Source organism: Syngnathus typhle, linkage group LG10 (genome assembly GCF_033458585.1).
Source record: "Syngnathus typhle isolate RoL2023-S1 ecotype Sweden linkage group LG10, RoL_Styp_1.0, whole genome shotgun sequence".
Classification (NCBI taxonomy): domain Eukaryota; kingdom Metazoa; phylum Chordata; class Actinopteri; order Syngnathiformes; family Syngnathidae; genus Syngnathus; species Syngnathus typhle.
Window position 1 is genome coordinate 5,857,943 of NC_083747.1, and position 21,166 is coordinate 5,879,108.

A 21,166-nucleotide genomic window follows, 5' to 3' on the forward strand; every position below is an offset into this window, starting at 1 on the left:
AATCTTAAAAGACAACAATGTAAACATGTCTGCTTTGCAAGCGTTTTTCTTCAGGACAACTAATAAAGTGGAGAAAGGAGAGAGCGACATCTTGTGGTTGTGAAGTGAATTGAATTGGAGGAGCCCTATAATAGTTCATCATATAACAGTGCAATTTTGACACAATTACAATTGGACCAATTTGGTATGTTTATTGTGAAAAGTACACAATTATTCAAATGAGAATAAATGCGTTAAGGTACAGTTTGATTGCTGCCTTTCAATCCCTTTGAGTGTCTTGTACAGCTTTGTTGCCACAGAGTTTAGCTGACAAGCTCTCAGCATGTGTGGTAACATCTTCAGCTCCTTCTCTGGGGCTATTTGGAGCCAACTCTTGATTAGATGACGTCGCGACTGATGTCGAGTCAAGAAAAGCTTGGTGTTTCTTTCCGTCTCAGACTTAATATATCTGTTGGGGAATTGATATTTGTTAACTACTACAATGACCCGACCGTGAACACTTCAGAGTACTCAATAGATTTTGATATGGACTGACTTGTTGAAAAATCTCCTCGTTTTCACTGAGTGCATTCTTTGCATACCAAAGAATCTTGACAAGAAGGTCCTGAGCAGCTCACCTGAAAAAGAAAGCCCAAGGATGAATGCAAGTATAATTTAGGATCAGTCATGACACTGCTGCTAAGGTTACGTTTTTTTTTTTTTTTTATGAGCTGGGCGGCGGCCAAAAGCATGGATCGAAACTTGCTCTAAGAAGAATCCATTCGTTTGTGAGATAACAAGATTACACATTGACTACAATGTTTACTCACACAAAATTTGGATAAAACCATTACATTTTGTTGCAGTGGGAATCCAGGATTACCGTTCATACTTACACAATGTTTATTTCTTGGTTTAGGATTACCTAAAAACTACTGTGACAATTGTCACACACCATCAAGGCACAAAGGTCAAGGAAGAATCCCTTAAAATGATGAATCCAGGATTATTCCGATTATTACTCCACCGAGGTTATGTTTTTACTGTTTATTTGTTATCTGATTGAAGCACAAATGGAATTTAGACATATTTTGGGCAAATGTAGGTGTGAATTGTCTATAAATTTGGATTGCTTTGCTTTGGAAGAGGTCTGAGCTCTCCTGCTTTTTCCGGTTTCAACGTGGTTGGGTGTCATTGCTAACAGCAGTGCTTCAAGTAAAGTGTGTCAACATGCTGTGTGAAAAAGGTTGCCTTGAAAAATAACTGAAGCTGGAATAGTGCTGATAACTGTCCGAATGAACGTGTCCAATCAAACAAGACTCCAAAAATGTTATGGGCTGCAGTGCAGGGCAAAATTACCTGCATTTGCAAGGTCCTCACATCGACCACAGATCATGTCATGGACTGCGGAGCCATTGAAGAGCACGAGCTGCCCGTTGATGCACTCCTTGTGCTTGGCACACGCCTCCAATGACGACGAAGAGGCGGAGAAGAAGCCATTGGAGCACTTTTGACACACGGTGTCATTTTCTAATGTACCTAAAAAACATCTTTACATTAGGGTCATTGAAATAGGCAATCACAGGTACACCCTTGCCTAACCAGTATGGGTCTGAGCTGAGATTCCAACCCAGATCAAAGTTAGCAAGCAGACATGAATACCACTAGTTCATGTGGCCATAATAATTTCCCAGGAGGAAAGGTTTTGAAAAGTTGTTGTGTGACTTATATTACCCCCTATCCATCCATTATCTGAACTGCAATCCTCATGAGGATACCTATTAAAAAAATCATAATTTTATATAGTTCTTGGTGATAAATTAATTTAGGCAGCAAAAAATATGAAGAGCTTTTTGGGTACTGAAAGAGCTCCTCTTTTTGGTGAGCAATTTGTATCCATCTGTGATTGTTTTGTATCCTCTCGAATGAAGTTGAGGATAAGCAGTTTAGATCATTGCACAATTGATAAAAAAAAAAAACATTAATTAATTAAATGCCAAAATAAAAAAATGGCTAAAAAAATGGGTGCAAAAAGATACCAATTACTTTTAGCTGTTATAATAAAAAAAAACTAATTACATTATTTTTAGACAATTGTATTTACTAGTTTCCCAAAACGCTTAAAAGGATTAAAATATGCACCTCGAGTAAGAACGCCGTATCCGTGGGCGCACTTTGAGTGTTTATTGCAGTAATCTCCCCTCTTGTAGTAGCCCTCCTTGCAGCGACACACTCTATTGTTGCGAGGTCCACATTCGATCTCCACCTCCTCGTCGCCGGTACAGAATTGGTTGCAGTAGAGACACTTGGGAAGGTAATTCCACAGCTCCGTGAAGTGTCCATCTCTGCACGGCACGCACTGCGTTTGCTCGGCGGCTGTGCAGTGAGCGGACATGCGCGTGCCGGGCGGACACTTGTTGCACGCGAGGATCTCCCCGGTGGATGGACTTTTGTACTCGAACGTGGGAGGGGACTCCGTTGGCGATACGTTGCCGTGAACGCCACACAGTAGCAGCAGCAGGGGTGGCAGGCACAGCTGAGGAAAGATGGAGTCTGAAGTTATCTGACGATGTGACTTTGAACGCAACGCACTCCTTCCACTTACCATGCTGATGTTCTCTGTGTTGAGGTTCTCATGCGTGCATTTGGATGCTTTGTCATGCACTTATATAGTGGCGAGCGAGGAACACGTTACATTTCTCTCTCTAAAGGTCAAACCACTTCTACTTTGAGTATTGGCTTGGCTGGGAAGTGATTTGACAAAAATGTGCATTTGAGCATCAAAAAACTTGTGGTTTCCACACAAAAAAAAGTTCTGAATTGATCCAGAGATTTTACAGATCCCCAGTGACTTTGTCTAAAAACAACAAGAGTTGTTTTGGGTGACTATGCTTTTCAAGGAACAGAGAGAAGAAATTTAAACAAAGATATAAACAAACACATTTATGATGTTTAATACATTTTTCAATTAACTCTTTAAAAATGTGGTCATAATAGGTTTGATCGATAAACATCCTTATACGTCTTTGCTGTAAAAAAAATCCTTGCTGTTAAGTTGGGATAAATCATCAAATACTGGTTCTTTGCCCTCTAAAAGCCGAACAATATGTTTATATGTATATAACAATATGTTTATTAATGTGGTAGGAGTTTGCATTGGGGTAGAACTGCACTGAACAATATTTTATAATACTTTTATTACACTACTGATAGTGCACTTGTGCCGATTTGTGTACACAGTCTGCAAATAAGCTTTGCACAGTCAGCTGAGTGAGATGTGAATTTACAAAATCATGCAAACTTAAGAAGGAAATTTTGGTTTCCAACTTGCTTGTTAGGAGGAAATTCTGAATAATGAGTCACGTCGTCTGTGATGATGATGATGACGATAATGATGAGTCAGCTCCGTGTAGTGTGGCTCCCGTGCTGAAGAAGCAACATATAGCATTTTTTCCGCTGAATATAAAGCAATCATTCATGACTGACTGACATTGTCGTGCCCCATGCTCATAAATGCCTGTTTAAGAAATTTTAAGTCACAGGAGAAAAAGTCCAAACTTTTATCAAGCAATGCTTTTGTACAAATCATTTGGCATTAGTGTTATATACAACAAAGTTCATAATATTAAAAGTGAAAAAAATAAACACATCCCTTCAAAAATTTGCAGCATTTAGAATCCAGTATTTCTCATAAAGCAGTTAAAAAAAAGCCTTTACATAGAATGGAAAATTAAATTTCCATTTTCTTAAATAGTACACAATTGTACATTCATAAAGCTGACAATTACATAATAAAATTCCTATAAGCTTCACTTGCCAGCAGTCACAGACAAAAGCAAGAAACATAGGACATACAGGTATAGCTCTTGACTATGAAATCAAATCCTTCCTCTCAAATTCAGAGAAAGCAAAAAGAAAACCACTCAAATTTGCTAGCCCACTTTTCATAAAATAGTACTATTTACATTTTAAATAGTTTCATTATTTCTTTTCACAGATTCAAATGACTCCAATGAAATATTTTCCCCCAAATTACATTATATGTAATATAAATGATCATATACAATTCGTCTATGTTCATTATATTAATAATATTACATGTAATCTAGTTATATATGTAGTCATATTTATGGATTGAAGGTTAGGTGCAGCAACAGGTGGATTTTGTTCTACAATGTAATAGCTACAAATTACAACACATGGTAAACCTGTATTGCGCAAGGAATTATAGGTCAAAATGAAAATATCTCAAAAGGCTGATGTGCAAGAAAACAAAAGTAAAGACATACGAACATCTCTGATGAAAATATGCTGTTGACCAGTGGAATTGTAATTGCCCAGGATTACTATGTGTGTAGCTCATCTACTTAAGTAGCACTACACTCTTGATGCCATCATGAAACCCACTTTAGGAATGCACACAATAATAATAATGTAATAATAATAATAATAATACAGACCGACAGCAAAACTTTACAGAGGTAATGGTAATTACAGCTTCTGTATTGGATCCATTGGATTTAGGTGTAATTATAACTAATCACTTTGTGTGTCTGCCTTGAAGTTTAGTGTTAATTGAAGCTAAGGATGGGCATAAAAATCAATCTAATTTATCATCAATTGTGTGGATTTCAGTGATTCAGCTTCGTGCACCCAACAGTCAAGGCGCTGTTGATTTACGGCTAACTAGTTTGAGGTATGAGGAAGAACATGATGCAAGATATTGGAAACATTATTCTACACAATAATAAACTGAAAACAGGAGTTCATAACAGTGACATTTTTCCCAATCATCCATTGATCTTTTTTTTTTTATAGCTTTTGTCCTCATTTGGATTCGCAGGTGGGCTGGAGTCTATAGTATCTGACTTTGGGCAAACAGCGGTATGCACCCTGAATTGATTGCCCGTCACTCACAATTAGACAAACAACTATTTACACTCACTTTCACACTTATGGACAATTTAGTCTTCAGTTGACCTAACATGCAGTTGATATGCATTCATTCATGCATTCTCCATAGGCTGGATTCAGGATTTGAACCATGAAACCTCAGAAGTGCCAGGCAGATGCGATGACCATCTTCTCGACCATCCAAAAATGAAAAAAATAGTTGACGTAACACTAATTAGACTTTGATTTGCCCCATAGTCTCATAAAGTAAATTTACTCTAATGCCCATCCTTAAATGAAATCTTGCCCTCATTCATTGAACGGCTTAAGCGTTTTAAAACACAGCTCATCCTGCAGCATGCTAACAAACATCTTCTCATACGTCTTGCGTGTAGACGTAGATCCGATAATGCGGCTGATCTTCTTCAGGCCTTTCAGAAGATACCGAGGTGCGCCTTTGTTGCGGAGCACCCTCAGACTGTGAGAAAGACCTTTGACCAAATCCATGTCAAAGTTGGCGGTCTTCCAAAGGTGGAGGAGTTGCAACATGTACTGCTTGGGGAGACAAGTAGCCACGAGCGCCAACACGTCTTCCTGATGAACTTTTACCCCGGGCAAACTGTTCGTGACCTCCAAGAGGTCGCCCAAAGTTACGTTTTTCAGGCTGTTGCAGCGGGAGACCTTCCGCTCGCAGCTATTCACACCTGGATGAAAGAGAAGAAACATGCAGGTTGTAGACACAGTCATAACGGAAACACAGATTTTGGTAGCAACACATTATTAATGCACGCATTAGTATATTTATAGAAATTACATCTTCATGGGTATTTGAGAGAATTGATATGGATGCAGTTAACTTGGAAAAATGTTCCGTCAGCCATGCATGCCACAAGAGGGCACTAGTGACCAGTATCGGTAACTGGTATTGGCAGCCTTCTTTAGTATGCGATACCTTGAGATAAGGCTGGCATCGGCCCGATACCGATACTTGGTATCGATACTTGTCCATTTCTAGTTTTCAGTACTAGTAATGGGCGACTACAATGGTAGCACTTCACAGACCTTAGCATTTTCCATTTTGAAGCAATTTGCTCATTTCAAAATTAACACAAATCTGTACCTTATTCTGCACAACTTAACACGCACACACATGTACTTTTCGAAAATGAAACTATTCAAAGTACAGAAACAATAATTTTATAAAAATCACATTTTCAAAAACTTTGTGTCTGCACCAACTTAAAAAGGAATCAGTTTTACACCAAAACAAAATTAGCAACAATGAAAGCAATTTAAGCAACCATAAATTCAGTGTGACAAAGCTTTTAAATTATGATCAAAGTTGATGACTCATTTTCATGAAACGACTTTCATGTCATTGTTTTGAAAACACGGGTGTACTGTTTTGTAAAATATCCAGGATTGCGGTTGAGCAAGACAGTCAGCAACTGAGAAAAGATTGCAAAACAATTTAGAACGTCAAAGATGAGTAGGCTTTGGTATCTAGGTCAAGTATCAAAAAATGTATTTTTATTAATAAAAACAATTGGGATAACGCTATTTATTATTACTATTAGTAGTAGTAATAGTTTTAATTATGATGAATATATCCTAGTGATTGGTTTCATGTTCCACTCGGAACAAACGAACCTCGGGTGAAAATCCACAGTGCAGTTTGCCTTTAATTTATTCTAGCCTGCACTAATTTTAAAATTCTGTAAAATCCTGGAGCAACTGACAAAACTAAAACACTTTTGTCATCTTCGAATACCTTTTATGATGCCATACAACTTGTCCTGGTCCTTGTTCTGCTGCCTCCACAGCTTCAGCAGCTGGAAGACTTGCTGCTGTGGTGAACAGGCCTTCTTCAGCCTCTCCACACTCTTGCCATCCACCCTGCGGCCCGGAAGACTCTCCAGTAGACGCTCCAGGGGCACGGAGGACAGCTGCAGGGAGGCAAGCGACTGGAAGACTGCCTCCTCACACAAGAGCACATCTGGAACAAAAGAGCAAATAATACATTTAATATATATAGAAACATAATAAGGGAGCTACATGATCTCAGTTTATTATTATTGCCATTCCACACGTGAACAAGCCGCTTCTTATAAAATACATTTGTTTTCCTGGAATTAAGAGCTGATTTAGAATTAAAATGAGTGCATAATATACAACCTACAAGATTTAGATAGATGCTCAAATATTGCCTACTTGTGGTATCATGCGCCATCACTTGATACAAATTTGCATGAAAACCCATTCTGTCATTCATTTTCATTTCCATGAAATTTATCAACCAGTTTTGTTTTACGCAACTACCTATTCTTTTTCCTCGAAGCTTTGCCTAACTCTGCCTCCGATTTGACTGTACTTTCCAGAAATGATGCAAATCTGTACGTCACAGAATATCCAGAGTTGCATTTTTTTACTGCGCAATACTCTGAACTCTTTGTAGAATGTTTACTGCATGCTTCGTTTCCAGTGGGATTTAAATTAATTGACATTAAATCGGGATCAAGATTTGACATGCAGTGTGAATCTGGTCAGAAAAGAAGACTAAATAAAATTCCCTGTCGTGAGGAAGAGAAACAATCACATTCCAGACTAATTTGAGCTGCAACCCGTGTGCAGTGACGTACGTGTATGAGAAGACAGCTGATCTGTAAAATGACCTCAGGTCTCACCTGTGTGGCACAAAGTGTGCCGATGAACACAATCAACGGCCATAATTTGGTCTTGGCTTCCACAGATGCTGTCTGAAGTGGACGTTCCCCATCGCAGTGTCTTCAGGCCTGAATCTGTGCAGTTTCTGTGGGGTCGACATGGTTCCGTGGACGAGCGGCTGCTGGAGAAATGACCAGCGGGGCATTGCTTGCACACAGTGTCACTCAACGGTGTACCTGGAAGGAATCAGAGACCAAGCAGTCATGTAAAGGAACAAAAAGGAATACTAAGAAGAGCTTTAGATGGAAGTCCTGTGACAATGTGCAATTATTTATGACTAAATCATTTTTGGATCAGTAAAGTGACATTGTGTCATGGCACACTTGATGTTCCTTGGCACATTCTGGTTGGGAATGACTATTATTCTGGAACACTAAATTAGTTGAGACGTGGTTTCCATGAAAATGACAAAGATGAAATTATTTCTTATTACATCCCAAATGATTTCAGATGGTGTTATTTTGGGTCAAATGAGTACATATTGTTGTTTTATGGAAAGGGGCAATGATGTGATTCTAAGAACGTCAACCACAACATGAGACTTTGTCATTATGAGAGTGAGTCACACCACTGTGGCAGCTACTTAGTCGGTTTATTTTTGTCATATGTTTGGGGCTTTTTATTTTGACTGAGCCTCTTCAATCAAATGCCTCAGAAGTTGAACTAATTGACCCAAAATTTGACACAAGTCTACCAGTGGTGACAAAGAGGAAAAACGGTGCACACATTTAACTTTAACATCTCTGTCAACTTTTTTTTTTTTTTTTTAATTTTTACAAATGTTTCATGTACAAATATAGATTTTTGGACAAATCCATCTGGACTGAATCACGACATTATAAAGTAGCATAAAATCCTTAATCCTTATCAAATTCTTACAAACTAGGGCTAATTTCAGTCTTGTCACAAATCTCCAGTCAATTATATGCTCTTATTGATATGTAGGTGGGCTGATTTGTTTTTTTGTAACATCATATAACTAGTTATAATGTGTGATCCTGGTTTGGCCTGCTGTGTGTTTTATGTTGCTCACCTTTCTTCTAGGAATGGTCAAGGACTTTATGTGAATCGTCAGACACAGAAAATTTGAGGAAAAGTTTTAGGCCAAGGTGCAGAATGATTTGTCTGCTTAGCGTCCAAGTCACATTGTGTCATGTTGTGTGTCACAATCACATCCTCATTTTGCGTCTTGAAACTAAACACGTGAGATATCAAAGTGCATTAGTCAGATTCAAACCCTTGTTTCGCTTCGTTTTGCACAGTGTTATACTTTCGGCAACACGCTTGGCTCTTCGTGACCAGCACAAGTCAGGCGTAAAGTACGGTCAGGTCAAACTTCCAATCTTCTTGTCAGTCAACAGCAAAAGGGCACATTAGGTGGCCTAGTGGGAAGAAGCTGAGTCACATCAAGGCGGCAAAGCGTTGGTTTTTGCTCATCTTGTGGTCTTAAGGCTTCGACCACATTTGTGCCCATTACATAAGGAGCCAAGCAGCTTAAGGAAGGGGAAACCCCAGTGATGCTGTGCCACATCGAGAAAAGTTGTCTCCTATTTTACTATGGCCTTGTGTGAATTACAGGGTAATAAGAATAGACGGTAAGTGTCAGCGAGGCATACTGTATTTAATGCAAAATGGGCTCCAAAGAAGATGAGACAGATTTGTTTATGCAAAATAACAGTTGATGTAAACCACGATGACTCGATAAATGACTGAGAGTGCAAGAGTTTGGAGACTTCATTAAGAAACATATGAAATAGGGAAATGTACTCAAATTTACCAAAGTCAGACGAGTGCACCCTAGTAATGTTTGAAAATAATAGTAACATGAATAACAAATTCTAATATACAAATAACGTGTCAAATGCAAAAAGTCAAATGGACCTGGATGCGGAATTTCGAACGTGTCTGATACCCAAGCATGAATGCTTTGAGGAAGTTATCAAGTGGTTGTGAGGAAGTTGAACCATTTGACGCGCTATTTGTGACTTCTTCTTTTTAATTATTATCACTTCACATGCAAAGAACAAACTAAACTATTAGTTCAGAATTTGTAAGTGTAAAACAGTGATCGTACTAAAGTAAAGAAAAAGATGTCATTATTGCAAAATAAACAAATAAATCACAAGTAGAATAAACAATAAAAAAGTAAAAAATACAAATTCTCCCAAAAACAATATGTTTGTTCAAATATGCATCATAAAAGATACTTTAAACATTTTAGATTAATCAATAAATTGTAAAAATAACATACACGCGTCTTACGTCTTAGTAGTAACAAAATGAATCAAGGTCACTTAATCGTTTAGGTTGTGAAATTGAAATGCAATCTCGCTTACCTAAATCCGTCACCCCATAGCCGGGTGGGCAGGAGCTGTGTGTGATGCAGAACTCTACCACGAGGTGGAAACCTGCCGCGCACTCGCACACTCGGTCGTGGGTGCTGTTGCATTCTTGTTTCACCAGCTGTCTCTCTTTGCATACCTAAACATGGAGCACACAACCCAGCATTGTCACAGGCCTTTAAGCGGAGAAGGTAGAAATTATTCTTTTGAGTCGCGGCGCAGGTCAAGAAGGTGCTGCATTACAAACCGGAGCCTTGAACAAAAACTTTCATGAAAGACATGCAATAAAACCATCCTCTGGATTTCGAAAAGCAACACAATGTAGCATAGTCATGCACATAATGAAAAGATCTGAGAGAACCACAAATGTTTCAAGTAAAAATGTAAGCTGAATAAAAATACAAACGCAACGTCGGAGGAATTTCGGACAAGTTCACATAAGTGAAGTAACAGACTTGTGTCCACAGCACGTGTGTGTGTAGGAATTTTAAACAGAAAAACAGGTCTTTCTGAAAACTACAATGTATCGTTTTTTTGTGCTCCAATGTACCGAAAGGTAACAAAAGTACTCACACACTGTTCTTGGGCAGAAGTGCAGACAATTGTGCTTAAAATGACTCCTGATGAATGATCTTGACATTAATGTTTTCGATGTGGCCCCATTTGTCCGAAAACACTATTCTGAGTAATCATGCATTTGTGGAATATGAATCAAGCAGCAAAATCCACCCGTTTTTATCCACCTGTGAGAGGTAGCCATTATGCCAATTGCTCTTGACTGAAAATGACATCACAGTGCCTAAAATTTAAGATTGTGAACATGACCTGACCAAATGAAAAATAAAAAAGGGGAGCCACTGTGAGCAACTGTGTGTCATTTTCAGTCAACGGCAAGTTGCAAAATGGCCACCCCCTGAGATGAATAAAATACATTTTATGACTTGACTTTCTCTTTAAGTTTTTGACTTGTCTTTCTCTTGATAAATAATATAAATTTGTAATTACAAATGGAGCGTCACCGAGCACTGTACCCACCAAAGTGCAGTACTGGCACGAGTCCCCCCAGTGCCAGCTGTCCGCAAAATGCCTCTCCGGACAGGGTTGGCACTCTGTGGCCCTCTCAGCAGTGCAGTGTTTCTTCACGGCCGTGCCAGGGGGACACTGGTCACACAAGAGGAGGTCGGAGGTCACCGGGTCTCGGTACTGGTACTTGGATAGCTCAGCCTGCTGCTGGAAGGCCCAGGTGACGGAAGCTGTGAAGAGCTGAAGCAAGGATAACAACGATCAACACGTGTGATGGAGAAAACCATCTCGAGCACATCTTGTCTTATTTTGGCTCCAACATGAAATATTTCTGAATAGTGGAGCTGTGGCCTGCCCAAGGCTTCCAGTAAGAGTGAGTTGAAGGAAAGGTCAGAGCTGTAAAGTTGTAGCTCCTGGTGGCCTTCGGCCAAATGCTGTGCTTTAAAGAGCCTGAGAAGAAACTCACCATTGAGATGAATCGCTCCGTATGAGTTACTTCATTACTGGCGCCGCTCAAACAACAATTAGTCACATTGTATTGATGCCAAACAAGCTGTAATTGTTGTGGTATGATTTCATTGTGCGTGTTAATCTTCATTATTTTTCACTGCTCCTTTGGCATATTTTCGTCATACGCTAAAAACTTTCTGGACAATAAATTTAGTGAAGGCAGATGTTTCACTCCAGCTCAAAGTTTAAAGGGGACATTTTGACTTGATAGCTTGTTTACAATTGCTGGAGCAAATGTACATTATAACCATCTCCAAAGTGAGTTTTTTCATTGTGATAAGTGCCACATATACTAAATTTGTCGACATGTAGTGACTAGGTGTGTATTTGCTCACTTAGATGAACTGACCGCTTCCTAAAAAATATGATTGTGCATCAAAGACTGGCCATCGCTATGATTCTTATTTTACTTTGGTTTATAAGCTAACCATAGTATTTTAGAATGTTTAATAAAATGAAAATTCAAATTTTTCTCTTAGTTTTGAGTCAGTTCAACCAAGGAAAAATGCAAATGCTCTGAATTACACTGCCGGGGATTAAACTTGAATTATTTCACAATACGATTATAATCAAATATCCGATAAAAAATGCATTGTTGCACGCAAACTATATACATTACCCAAGACCAGATGTCATTAGTCTCTTTCACCCTGTCAGTCATTTTTTTTTGCCAAAGTCTTGTGTATCAACCGGGAAATCTGCCAGCTTCCCGCATAGTATCAGAGGCGGGACAGAGCCTGCGCGTTGCCAGCGGGCAGATTGTGAGTTTTAACACCCGAGACTCACTGTCAACGCTTCTCCAAAACGAGACAAAAGCCAAATTCTTAAAATCAATCGACCTTGCATGCCGTTCATTCCATACGTTGTGTTATCTTTTGACGAACACCAGATTAAGACAATGTATCGCTTAGATGGAATGAAATGAATGTTTACAAAGATGTGCATGTTCTACTGTTAATGCCTCTGAATATGTGGCCTCATCATTTAAAGGCTGCATTTGAAGGCTGATGACATTGTAAATGCTTCCGAACTAGAAATGCAGGCCACAAATGTGGCTTTCTTTTCCTACACCCCACTGCATTCCTGGGAAATATTTCACTGTGGCCGTTGGCCTACTGAGGTGACGAATTTCACTGGAAAAACGGAATTATTGAATTTGATATTAAATGTGCCAGAAATGCACCTGCTCACCAGTAAAGTAAGAGTAAGGAAACCACCATGAATCACTAGAAGTGAAGTGATTATCACAATCATTCTAATTTTCACACGTACAAGCAATTCGGAACGTCAAATCATCTCAGGTATTTCCTGTTTCCCTTTCACAATAAGATGAGCGGTACTTCAAACAGGTTACACCACAAGAACCACTGATTTGAAATGGCATAAAATATTTCGGGGATTGTGTGAAAAACTCCAAAGAGAAACTCCAGAGCTGAGATCCCAACCCATCTGAATTCACTAACCAGTGATTGACTTTATCGCCAGAGGAATATTCAGCCATACATCAACCGTATTTATTATCTAATTGGCTGTGAATTTTCCTGAACTGTTCACAGTAGACTTGGAAAAGGAGTCTGCGTGTTTGACACGCAGCCACGCAGACCGTGAAGGACACATGCAGACCAGATGTCAGCCGACAGCCCGCTTCCTTTCTGCTACAGTATTGGCTCTGCGGACTTTCCCGTTGGCTTAGATGCGTCCTCGTTATTAAATGGGCCATCGTCGCATGTGACTGCATACTTTGTAACATATTTGTTTCTTCTTATTTAAATTCAAATACAGCAGGCAGCTCCCCTCATATATTGTGCATGTGCAGGATAATATGTTGAATGTGTGGGCAATGCACATGTGTGTTTATATGTTATGGCTGTGGTACTTTCTGTGGTCGCCTCTCCTGGCTGCTGTTTGTTGAAGTAACTGTTGGAGGTTACTGCTGGGCTTTCCCCATTCACCACCACAATACAAAACACTCTGTCCTACTATTTTATCACCGTGCACCGCTGACCTCTCCCTCTGCTGCGTGTTTGTATTTCTTCTTAAGCCGCTTACCTCAAAAAAGACACCACCTCAAGAATATAAATCTGCGTCAAACCGGACGGAGTATTCTTTCTGCATCTGAGGTCAAATGTGTGTTTTGTGGTACTTTTGGTATAGAAAGAACAATAGGTAGAAAAAGTCTTTTTTATTTGGTTTTGATTCGATTTGGGTTTCTTTCATCTTATGTCTTGTTTACTTGGGGTTTGTGTCCTGTCTTGAACGTTAGGTTTTTTTTGTTTTTCACATTCCGTTACGATTTGGGTTTGCAAGTACAACGAAGTCGGAGAAACAACGGAGTATTGCAGGATGCTCTCAAACCACAAAATAGGTTTGCGTTTCCAAAAAACAAAAAGACCCTCAAATCACAACTACAAAATGAACAGAAGTCCAAATATATGCAGATCAGCAAACCAAAATTGGGAACAAGATTAAACAGAAACAGAAGCAACAAAAAAATGAACCTACCACGACTGAAAGAAACCAAGGAACTAAATACAACTGTTGAGACAATGAGGAACACCTAATTGAACACAAAGGCAGTAGGTCGATAAGAACAGGTGGACACAAAAACCTGCTGAACCCGATTTGAAAAACGGGAGGAAATGACAAAATAAGTCAACAAAAACAATCAAAAAACCCAAATGAAAGGATAAGATGGCAAAAAGTACAATATATTGCACTTTTAATAAATTGGCATGCAGTGTACCGTAATTTTCGGACTATAAGTCGCGTTTTCTTTTTCATAGTTTGGGTGGGGGGACGACTTATACTCAGGAGCGACTTATATACATATATATGTTTTTTTTTTCACTTTTTTGGGCATTTTATGGCTGGTGCGATTTATACTCCGGTGCGACTTATAGTCCGAAAATTACGGTATTTTCTGTGCAGCATATAAATCATAACAAAAATGCATATGAATGAAAATGATTGACCGCACTGCCTGTCAGTGTGCAGTATGCGTTCTTAATTAAATGCACATTTGGTTTTTCAACTTCATAAGAAGGCAAAAAAAAAATATATCCTCTTTTCTGTAGCGTTGAAGGTCAGCGAAAAGATAATAAAAACAGATTAAAGGCTCTATATTGGAAACCAAAGTTCTAAAAACTAAGTGAGCTCAGTGTTTCCCTGACAAAACGCATCAAGCTCTCACCCAGATTGACTTGGTAGCCCATACCATGACTGCATGTTTTGTTTGTACTAGCATGGGTGGGCCTCACCAGGAATCAAATTCATAATAATCGAGGCCATAAATTAAGAAGGCTATTAAAACACGAGACCTCAACCAGTCAATCTAAAGAGTATGGAGAAGCCCTGACAGAGTGTGACCCCAGTTTACCTAATCTAGTTACGGTTACAGCCGTCACATCAATAAGTCACACTGAGTTCACTGGCACGTGCTCACGAGCACATGTGGAAATGGTCACGGTCGCGCTGATTTTGTCAAGTTTCACACAGCGCTCATTGGACTGAGTCCAGTCACAGTGACAGAACAGGCACGATGTACGGAACAGAGATGGAAGACAGCGCATGCATTCCGGGAAATGTGAAGATGAAATAGCAATGATAGGATTTGAGTAATCCATTTTGAGACATGTTGAAAAAAATGAATTGTTTCTTTCACTGCTTCAGTCATAAGGATATGATGAAAGCCATGTGGACTGGTAACTTAAACATTTGGTGAGCAAACATGCAGAACTGTATCCGACCACTTGGGAGCAGCAGAGAAGGGGCATGATAGGGAGAACAGCATTGAGACCCCTGGCCATTACTTCTGCATACATTTGCTTTCAGGATGGAGTTATTTTGCATGAGGGTATTACAGCTTCACCACCTTGGCAAACACTATGGCAGTAATGAAAATCATTCCTAATAGACGTCTGTTAATATTATATTCATGTAATTTCAGAAGGCACGCAGTGGATTGTGGTTAGTAAATCTGCTTCACATCTTGAGGCTTGGGGTTTTAAATGTTGGTGGGAAGTTAGCATGTTTTCACTGTCCTTAGATGTCTTTTTTTTTTTTTTTTACTTAGAGCTGACGGATTTTAACGTGTAGGATTTCTATCACTCAACATTGCAATTGTGATGTAATATGCTTTTTTTATTTCTAATGCATCTGACTATACAGTATAATGTCATATTATTATTATTTTTTACATTTTTTAGTATCTAGTTGGAGATTTTAGTTGCCAAAGGTGTTTGATAAGTCCAACCAAACTCATCCAAGCATAACTTCATGGGTTGACTGCATAGGGGCAATCATAGAACCAAAAATGACATGCCCCAAACTGTATGAAGCAATATTCATTCATTGAGTCCACAATGTCTGGTGTTATGTTTTAATGCTTCCTGGATGAACCCACCATGAGTGCTCCTGTTTTGAAGAATGGTTGTCCTCCATTATGCCCTGTGGCATGTGTCTACATGTTTATCAGCAATTAAGAGTTACTGAACTTTGCAACCCCTTTGAAGACACCATTTGATGACATCATTCAAGGAAAGCCAAATTACACGGCAGCGAGATCCCACTGACATCCATAATTACACTGCCAGTGAGATAAATGGAGTAAAGGGAGCACGGCCAAATGGGAGGAAAGGATTGATGAAGGTATTGAAGTGGAGTTGGAAATCAGAGGATAAAAAGGAGGACGCCATTTGATTTAAATCAAAATGATGTTGAGACAGCAGTATAAACAGTAAAAGTTCAAGGATGTCAGTATCATGACTGGGCACTCCACTTAATGAAAAACCTCCATCTCCATTAAAGTACTTTGCTCAGGAAAAATATATCAGCTAGAAACATAAAATGTTCCTCCATTTTATTCTGCTTGCTATGTAGCATTGAACAAAAACCCCACATTGTGTTATATTCAAACACTCGATTTTTCCAATTGAGAACAAGTGGTTTGGGCATAGACCGCAAAAAAAACAGCAAATTAGTTTTTTTTAAAAGCAAAGAAAACATGCCGATTCATTACACGCCACACTTGCCGCAGTGTGCTTGGTGGCTCCCTGACTAGTTCAATACAGTATATGAAAGTCAGTTTATCGGGGGGTGGAAGGCAGTCTTCAAGTGCCCGCTCCACAGCAGTCAAATTTACATCATTCCCAAGTGAAGATCATCTTGCAGTTTCATTTGAATGTACTTTGCGTGCACCTATCTCATGTCTGCTAGACATTATTTGAAATGTGAGAAAAGATGTAAATGAAATAAGATAGCAAAGTCAGTTGAGTTTTATTCATCCATTGTTGCGAAGGAGCTATATAAATAAAGATTGAATATTGTATTTTATTTTCTATATTTTTTGTCCATGTCGAGGTCTCCTGGACTGGCTGATTCCATCCATGTCAGTCATAAAGCACATATTTTTATGACCGTCTCAAATTCGATGCAGAGTTTGGTCAGACTAGGTATTGGTATGTTTGCTGATGAACAAAGCTTAGCGCAGAACACATTGACAAAACACGTGTGTTTTATTTGATCAATCGTTTTACCCCCCCCTTCAATGGGTGAGGAGGATAGATTTTAAAAACATAGTAAGGGGATAAGCGTAGGAATGTTTGATAGCAATTACTTTCAGAACGATAACTACGATTACTTGATTGTGCCGATACCAAGTACTGATACCATTAGTGCATTTTCAAGAAAGAAGTATATATAATCCCAATGTCGAAATATTTCTTAAAATTGCAAGAAATTAAAAAGTATTTTCTACTCTTTGCATTTCTAATTTGTAAAACACCCACAAGAGGACGGCCAATCAGTCGCCATGAACATCGCAAGTACCGATACTTTGAAATAACACTGGTATCAGCACCGATACCAGTGGTATCGGTACTCGCCTATACCGATATAAGAGGGTCTGACACACGCTGTTGTCATATTTATGAATGAAATACGATGACAGCCACCGTAAATCCGTAAAGTGTAGAATCAGTCTGCCTGTGCTCCCAAATTCACCAAAATCACGTTACACTATATGGATCGACATGGTTCCAGAAGGCAAGTTTGAAAGTTTGGACTACTTTCAGCCACCAAATTGTCAAGTGCGCCTGGAGCAAATAAAAGGAAGCCCATGTCTACATTGGCGTAGAGCAGTCTAGCAATTTCTCCAACAGGCAAAATGGGACTTGCACCTGCATGAAAATCAGGCCATTTTTACGGTCGAGTGAAGTTACGCCGTCTACAAACAAAGAGCTCGTAGAGTTCATAATCAATTCGCTAACATATCGAAAATAGCATATTCCTATTTTTAGAGTTCCACAGGAAAGAGATGTTGACGTAAAATAAGAGAATGTGAGTTTGTCTGAGGTCATCCTGCAATTGGTGGCTGCAGCACCAAAGCCACAACACCAGCTCGTGCACCAGGCACATGGTTAACTGAAAAACACAGGTGGTCCGAAGGGGGATTCCAGCTCTGTGCTCGTATGTGTGAGTGTTTTCCGTGATTTTTTTTTCAGGGTCAGAGAGACAGAGGGGGGTTATTCTTCCATGTTGCTTTACATCATGACACATTGGGTCATTGCTCAATTGATACAATTTAACACCGTGTTTTCACCGGTTGCTCATCAATCACAGCTGAACAAAGCACCTCATATTTTTAAGATGGATTTTGTTTACCAATAAAACAGAAATTTTAAATTATAACATAACTTTCTTTCGTTGAGAGCTCACTAACATTTTATCCATTCGATACCCTACTTTTGAAAAGTATTTGGTTAACAAAATCAAAACAACAATTAACATTTAAGTGATATTAAAAATAAAGTACATATTCTGTATTCAAAACCACAGGAAAAAAAAAGCATTTGTTCAACACATGCAAACATTTGTGCGTGATGTGTTTAAGCCATGTCTTCTACTCCCTGTACAAAATACACAATGGGTTCTCTGTGCGATAATTGTTCACCACATTTGCATGAGTCAAACTGTTTTGACGCAATGCATGCGGAAATAAGATGAAACAAAAATGAAGGCCAGAGTGGGATATTAATTCAAATAGCCGCATGCCTTTTGCATACCCCCCTCACACTTCTCTTTGTCTCTTGACCACATATCCTCCACAAACTCCTAAATAAAGACACCTACACCCTGCCCCCCTCATTTGCAGTCCATACATGCAAACTTCTGTTATCTGCTCTACTGTTGATGCAAAAGAGGAAGTTAGGTGTGCAGTCCCTAACTTACAAAGGAAAATGTTTATTTGGGTAAAACACCTTGGTCCTTCACAGACCCTTGGCAGGGCCTCCCTATCACTCCTCACAAGGTTTTCAAAAGAATGAAATCAGTTTGGCAAGGTTACTTCCCGCCTTTTCCATGATTAACTGCTACAATGGAATACAGTACTCGCACATTTGGGGAAGTTGGTGCAGGTCATACCAACGGACAGATGCAAGAAGAAAGAGGAGAGAGGGCGTTAAAATAAAGAAGGAAGCGATAACAGATGGTGATATTGGACATTAGCGCAAGGGGATTAAAATGTGACTGGGTGATTGCAGACTTGGGTGTCAAATGAGATTCCAACTTGGAAACCAAATACTGAACACTAGTAATAATTATCGTTAATTATAATAAGTAATAATAACAAATGAAGAGCAGAGTGGATGAGAAGAATGCTTGATATATTGAAAGTTGGGTGGATTAAGGGATAATAGAAAAATGAATGGTGATAATGGTGGATGACTAACAGATTGTTGGAAGGACAGATGGATGCATAGATGGCTAGAAGAATGGCTGGAAGGATGGCTGGAAGGATGGAAGGATGGATGGAAGGATGGATGGAAGGATGGAAGGATGGAAGGATGGAAGGATGGATGGATAGGTGGACAGACAGACGGATGGGAAGACAGAAAGATAGACGGACAGACGTACGAATGGATAAATACAGGAGGCGGATTGTTGAACGGACTGACAGATTGGTGGATGAAAGGATAGATTACCGATACTGATAACAGATTAAGAGTTAGCACGGACAGACAGTTGGATAGTAAAAGGAGCAACAAATATTTAAAGTGATAAAACCTTGCTTTTATAAGAACCCGTAGAGACGTGAAGTGAACATTCACATTTGTGTGTCAGTCATACAAAGCTGGCCGTTGATCTGTCCTCATGTGCCTCAAAAAGATTGCATGTGATTTCATGTTGACGAATTCCAATGATATCATCCAAAAGGAGCATGCGTTTGAAGACAGAAGACAGATTGCAGCCACATGTGCTGGGGACACGCCGGGAAGTGAAAGTGCACGCAGGTCACAGGTGCACGAGGTACATTCACCGCCTGAAACCGCAACAACTATTCTGGACAAGACTGCAGGCCATTTGTTCGACTCGGACAGGAGTTGCTCAATGACGGACTGAGCGGCTGCTTGGCTTGGAAGCAGGATTGCAAATATGAGAGATTCCCAAAGGAGGCCTTTGGCTAATTAGCCGGATGTTGAAAGCAGTAAGAAGACTGACTCATTAGTTGGCTAAATATGACAGTTGTCTGACTGAATGTCGGAATAATGCAAAAGCATGTCAATACTATTGTCATCTCAAAGACACTCAGATATGTGATGCACTCCTCTGCAGGAATCCTTCCTTCAACGCATTGGCTCTAAGAGCAATTCCATACGTTGGCTTGAAAATGAACAGGTTATATTGGAAACATTTGCATGACAACATTTGGTGCTTGCAGGAATGCTTTTAGAAGATTTAACTGCTCTGATAACCATCTTCATGAAAAACGCATTACAGTACGAAAAACGCATTGCAGTGCAAACGGCATTGGATGAAAACAACACTGGAACCTGAAGCCATTTTATCAGCAATACAGTATGATGCAATATTTATCACTAAATTAACCGCAAATTCTTTCACATTGCATTTCTGTTACGTTGTCATCATCAAGACTAATTTCCCTGCTCGTAAACATTGAGACTGAACATTCCTTTTGCATGGTTTGAAACAAATACTGTTTTATAGCCATGGAGAGGGTGCACAAATGAGAAATGAATAACAGCAAAGCAAAGTCACATCTTGGAAATTAAACCAGCCACAAAACCACAGCCTAATGAACACACACATACACACGCACCCTAATTAAATATCATCATTCTCCAGAATCAAAATACAACTTACCAAAATAAGTTTCATGGCCGGGTTGGAGCTTGCTATCCAAGCGCTCATCTCCACAGCATAAAAGTGAACTAATGTGGACTCCATCACAAATGTGCTCTTATACCAGAGCCAGAGAGAGAGAGAGAGAGAGAGAGAGAGAGAGGGAGTAAGTGTGTTAGAGAGCAAGTCAGAGAGCGCGAAAGAGAGAGAGAGAGAGAGACTGAGAAAGAGAGTGAGAGAGCACATTGCCACCCACTGAGTGTCTCCCCCTTGCACAGACTATGCCAAGTCGTGCATGACAAGGAGAGAAGCAGAGGGAGAGAGAGGACTACTTCAAGTGAAGCGCAACATTTCGTGATCATGAGAGGATGTGTCTTTGAATTTATGGCTCAATTATGTTTTCATTTATGCATTTACAGAACATAAAAGCATTTTTTCTATGAAAATGAAATATTTTGTCAGAAATATTTTATTTGCCTAGAATCACCCTCCGCCCCATAATGAGAGACAGATAGATATGTGACAAAGAAGAAATAAGAAATGAAGAATGCGGTTGG

General features: G+C 39.4%; 2 protein-coding genes across 2 annotated transcripts; both read right to left on the reverse strand.

Moving 5' to 3' along the window:
• Positions 1-165: 165 nt before the first annotated feature.
• Positions 166-2,730, reverse strand: LOC133160440 (tumor necrosis factor receptor superfamily member 11B-like). Its single transcript, XM_061288085.1, has 5 exons — positions 2,585-2,730; positions 2,122-2,515; positions 1,339-1,518; positions 536-617; positions 166-448 (listed from the first exon to the last, which is right to left on the reverse strand). The coding sequence occupies exons 1-5, from the start codon at positions 2,585-2,587 to the stop codon at positions 211-213; spliced, it is 897 nt and encodes a 298-aa protein (XP_061144069.1). The 5' UTR covers positions 2,588-2,730; the 3' UTR covers positions 166-210.
• A 795-nt stretch (positions 2,731-3,525) lies between these two features.
• Positions 3,526-20,851, reverse strand: LOC133160439 (tumor necrosis factor receptor superfamily member 11B-like). Its single transcript, XM_061288083.1, has 6 exons — positions 20,631-20,851; positions 10,974-11,201; positions 9,933-10,077; positions 7,557-7,772; positions 6,644-6,868; positions 3,526-5,576 (listed from the first exon to the last, which is right to left on the reverse strand). Exons 1-6 carry the CDS (start codon positions 20,712-20,714, stop codon positions 5,182-5,184), a joined length of 1,293 nt encoding a protein of 430 aa, XP_061144067.1. The 5' UTR covers positions 20,715-20,851; the 3' UTR covers positions 3,526-5,181.
• Between the last annotated feature and the right edge of the window lie 315 nt (positions 20,852-21,166).

Coding starts and splice junctions, on each gene's coding strand:
- LOC133160439 (XM_061288083.1), bottom strand. CDS start 20,714: ATGGAGTCCACATTAGTTCACTTTTATGCTGTGGAGATGAGCGCTTGG. Junction 11,202..20,630: donor CGGCCATGAAACTTATTTTG/GTAAGTTGTATT, acceptor TCCTTGCTTCAG/CTCTTCACAGCTTCCGTCAC. Junction 10,078..10,973: donor CGTGCCAGTACTGCACTTTG/GTGGGTACAGTG, acceptor CTCCATGTTTAG/GTATGCAAAGAGAGACAGCT.
- LOC133160440 (XM_061288085.1), bottom strand. Junction 618..1,338: donor TGAGGACCTTGCAAATGCAG/GTAATTTTGCCC, acceptor TTTCTTTTTCAG/GTGAGCTGCTCAGGACCTTC. Junction 449..535: donor ACGAGGAGATTTTTCAACAA/GTCAGTCCATAT, acceptor ATTCCCCAACAG/ATATATTAAGTCTGAGACGG.